The following is a 4,882-nucleotide window of genomic DNA, read 5'->3' as shown; positions in this document are numbered from 1 at the left end:
TATCATTTTTGGGGATTTCAGTCTCTCCTCTCTCTCACCCATATACATACACATATATTAAATATAGAAATATATTTGCTTTTGTTTGGTGGTTTTATTTGTTTATTAGTCTTTTCTTTTGATTATTAATTTTTTTTTTTTTACTTGTTATGTTTTTTATGTAATTTTGTAGGTAATAGTGTTAGCTTTTTATGTTAGGGTTCATTTTTTTATTATTATAAGCATAAAAAACAACAAGTGTGTTAAACTAAATTTAAATTTTGAGGGTAATGTTGAGGTTTTGATTCATAATATTATCGGTTGTTAAGTTCATATTGTCATACAAATTGTAATGTTGATAAAAAAAAAATGGTGCTATTAGTAGTAGCACTTTTTATTTTGGTAGTAGATTTTAATCTGTTTGTTTGAAATAGTACTAGTTGTCAATGCCACAATTTCAAACAAGTTACATGTTTAGCTAAAAAAAAGATGATACAAAAAAGATTAATTTTTTATTCAAGAGCCAATTTTAAAGTTTTTATTTGCAAGTTTGTAGCACATGGTTGTAAACAAAATTTAATTTTAACCTCCAAAAGAAAATCTTTCTACCAATAGCTCAAATTTTTGAAATGGAGGTAAAAATAACCACTGAAAAGATGAAAACTCTAGAATGTTTCCCTCAACCAAGTAACTATGTTGAAATGAAGATTAGGGACCTCTAAGACAAAATGAGATGGAAAGTTAAAATATTGAAAGACGCTAACTTTACGAACACATTAAATACTTAGATATATCAATGATGAATGTCAAGATGAGTAACAATTTCCATGGGAGGAATATCAAATGATACTCCTTAAGCAATTGGTAAGCTTATTAGCACACTACTTATTTTAAAATCTACCTATATTTTTGGCAAGATAATATTACCTAAAAGGGGTGAGATGCTTAAAAATCTAATCAGACCCATAGCTAAATAGATGAAACACTCTTATATGTGCACTTACCTTCCATATATAAAACCATATAAAGGGGAGAGAGAGGGGGGGCGGGAATTAGCTATTCCTATTTCATGAGAGAACTATATCCATGTTTATAGTAATCATAGATTATGTTATAGAACCCCTATGTCAACCAGGAAACTAAGAACAAGTTACCTTTAAATTAGAAATGAGATGAAATACTAGGAAGAAAATAATTTCATAAAATAGGTAAGATAATCATGAAGATATAATTTGGAATAAACATGATGCAACATCATGATAGGTAATCATCTTACAATTATGGAATATCTATGATGGGATAATTGTGATGGAATCATCATGGAGTAATCATGGAAGAGATGTGATGGAAAATCATGACAAGGAACCATCGAAAGGACATGGTGTGATAACTATGGTAAAAAATGTTAGCTAGATCATGGTGGAATAATAATGTTAGAATAATAATGGAGTAATAAAGATGGAATATTGAACAAATAGTCATGGGTAATTAGAATAGAAATTTGTGGATTAATCATCATGAATTAATCGATGTGAAGTAGAAATGGTTTCATATGGTAATGATAACAAAATTTCAAACAAAGGATAACCAAGTACACCTCAAGTATCCCTCAAATAGGTAGTGCATTAGAAATTATTGTTGAATAGTGTAATTTTCAATGGAGTGGAAGCAAGATAAGAATCACCATATAAAGGGCTAAAAAATAATAATCTGTAATTCAAGTTGATTTCATGGATTATTAGAAGAAATTTTAGAAGTATTATAGCGATGATAGATTCAAATGATGCTTAAGCCTAGGGGCACTTGTGGAATATCAATCATGGCAGGAATGTCTAGAGTTGTGAAAATCCATTAGAAAAAAAGAAAAAATCACCTTAGAATGAAGGTTGTGTGCATTTAGCCTTTAGGAGGTTGCACGATACCTAGGAGGGGTGCTCATTATCAATGAAACAGTATGGAATTCCTATTTTAGAATAGTTAAGTATAGATTATGCATGTTTTTGGATGAACACTTATGCATATCACTGAGATACTTAAAGAAGACAAGGAAAACTTTTATATAATTAAAAAATGAACGTCACTCTCGATTATGAAATAGAAAATTATTACAAGCAAGTGGAAAGCCTCTTCCTTAATGAGTTTTATATGTATATTGAGTGGTATGCATAAGACTAGGGGATCTTGCAAGGATGATTGTAATAACCAATAATAAATTAGAATTTGAAATTAATTTTAGGGTCCTAAGATAGCGATCTTAATCTAGGGCTCTCTCATTGGTGAGGCACGGTTGAATGTTATATTTTAGATAGTCTATGGTGCATTAACTTCCATGCTTTTATGATCATGTTTTACTATGGAAATTATATTATAAAAAATAGTGTGGTGAGTATTTTGACATTTAACTTATACTTTTATGAGAAATTTAATATATCTTTTACAAATTATAAACTAATTACTATAAATTCAAATAAATAATCTAATTATTTATTATATTTAATAATTTAAAACTATAAAAATCATATTGAAATTATTAGGATAACATATTTAAATGTACACATACTTTAAAAAAATTACAAAATTATAATTACCATAAAATATAAAATACTAAAATTAAATTAAATCATTCTGAATATTAGCGACTTTATTATCAAATCCTTTGCATTTTATAGGTATATTGGTACTTGGAACCAGTAAAATCATTCTGAATATTAGCGACTTTATTATCAAATCCTTTGCATTTTATAGGTATATTGGTACTTAGAACCAGTTAAACTAGAGAAATGATACTATATTTGAACTTTATTAAATGATTAAAGAATATAAAAATAATAAAATATCATAGTTTTGATATGATAATTTAAAATATTTATTTAATAAAAATTATATATAAATGGTCATATTTTTAAATAATTAAATTTATTTAAAATTTCAAGATCATGTTTAAATAAAAAATAAAATAGTTCATAGCATTTATTTATGCGTACTTTATAACTTTTTCCATAAATTATAATTGTAAAATAAATTGGTAGCCAGTACTTCTCAGGATAACCCGATCCCTTGAGGGAAGAGCAACCAATTTAAAGTTCTACTATTTATTATTTTCATAGTTTTTTTGACCTTTATGAGAAATATGATTTGACATAATAGAAAAAAGATTTTATTAAATGTATCTGATTACAATTCAAAAGGGTTATTTTGGGCTTTTCTAAAGTGTTCTGTGATTATGGTTAAGGAAAGAAATATGATTTGACATAATTAAAAAAAAAAAATGTATTTTTTCAGCTGGAGGAATTGTGAGAAAGTCAGTGACAGTAATTTGTGTAATTTTTTTTTTAAATTTTGTATTTGTATTTGTAGTATTTAAATCAAATTTTTGATGATGATGAAAATAAATTCAGTATAGTGAAAAACTTTTGGACATGTAAAATTTTGAAATTTGAAAATTATAACTTGAATTTAAAAAATCAAGATTTTATCAAAATTTCATCAGAATTTCTATAATTTTCAGAGAAAAAATAATATTACTAAAAAAATACTATAAATAAATTAACAAAAATCAAGATTATATGAAAAGCTTACCAAAATTTCCATCATTTTCAGCGAAAAAAATAATATTACTGCAAAAGAAGTATAAATAAATTAAATCTTCAGCGTCAGCGGGCAAGCTTCACTGCCAGAATCTTGCCAGAATCATTGAGAATAATATTACTGCAAAAAAAACTATAAATAAATTAAATCTTCACAGTCAGCGGACAAGCTTTACTGCGAGAAACGTTGAGAACAGACACAAATTGTAACACAGAAACTCCCTTATATATCAAAGCATTTCGAGCAGGGAAACGTCACTTTCAGCATTTTCAGTTAGTTCTAATTCCTCCAAAAGTTCCTTATACTGCAACGAAAGGGTATTGCTTGTTTTTTCCTGGCTGAAACCAGGAAATTGAAACACAGAATCACTGGTATGGGCCTCATACGGATGATCACCCTCGATTAGTGGAAACTTGAGAAGATGATCAGTTAAAGGAAGATTACAAGAATGTGTAGAATTCGTCGGCACTGAAGATAGGAAAGGTAAGGGAGTTGGCGGTGAATTAATTGCTGCTCTCTGCGCCCTGGGCCTGAAGAGCAAAGGCGGCATCCTCTCGGATTCTTTTGAAATACTGTTCGCGGGAGGTGTTGGCATTCCCGTGAACTTCTGAACCTTTGCGCGGAAACTGTGTGTGTCTGTCATCACAACTGTGGCGGGCCTCGCCTTAGAATCTCTGAGTCGTTTCTTCTTTCCTCCAGAGGTATGATGGCCGCTACTACTATTGCCATTAGGAGACGAATCCACGCCAGATGCCAGAGTCCGGGTTGGCTGAATTTTCATACCCGATAGGCAGGACTTGGAATATCAGCGTATTTGTTAATGTACATGAGAATACCCGGAAACTACAGCAACACGTCCCAGGAATATTGAGATTTCACAGAAACTGAAAGGTTGTGATGAGTGCCACAGGCGAATATTGTATTTATAGAGATTTTCTGGTAATCATAGTCAACAACTCCAGAGACGGCTTGACTTCGCAGAATAGTTAATGGACTCCGATGGGCAGCATTTCCAACCTAAACACAGCGCGGAGGAATCGGTCAAAATTCTTGGAATATGGTGAAAATGTTTTCGGCAAGTGTATTCAGCATTATTAAAAAAATTAGTTTGATATATTAAAATTTTTAAAATTAAACTTATTTTAATTATTTTAGTTTAATTAGGAGAAATTATCTGGAAAGTTATGGAAATTTCAGTTATATTTAGAGAAAATCCGCCAAGAATTTTTCTAAATCCAAGTTATAATTGTTAAACTTCAAAATTTTAAGTTTAAGAGAGATTTTTGGCATAAATCACATGATATTTCATTTATTG

General features: G+C 29.4%; 1 protein-coding gene across 1 annotated transcript; it reads right to left on the bottom strand.

The window, feature by feature from the left end:
- Positions 1-3,758: 3,758 nt before the first annotated feature.
- On the bottom strand, positions 3,759-4,438 carry LOC149236986 (uncharacterized). Its single transcript, XM_089461671.1, has one exon. The coding sequence runs from the start codon at positions 4,346-4,348 to the stop codon at positions 3,797-3,799; it is 552 nt and encodes a 183-aa protein (XP_089317797.1). The 5' UTR covers positions 4,349-4,438; the 3' UTR covers positions 3,759-3,796.
- Between the last annotated feature and the right edge of the window lie 444 nt (positions 4,439-4,882).

The sequence above is a fragment of the Pinus tabuliformis genome, chromosome 8 (assembly GCF_031772625.1).
Source record: "Pinus tabuliformis cultivar Carrire ecotype Pingquan chromosome 8, CPIR1, whole genome shotgun sequence".
In the NCBI taxonomy this organism is placed as follows: domain Eukaryota; kingdom Viridiplantae; phylum Streptophyta; class Pinopsida; order Pinales; family Pinaceae; genus Pinus; species Pinus tabuliformis.
The sequence above is the reverse complement of the archived record's forward strand: the minus strand, read 5'-3'. Positions and strand labels throughout refer to the sequence as shown.

What these genes read in the sequence shown, in the direction of transcription:
- LOC149236986 (XM_089461671.1), bottom strand. Translation starts at nt 4,348, where the DNA reads ATGAAAATTCAGCCAACCCGGACTCTGGCATCTGGCGTGGATTCGTCT.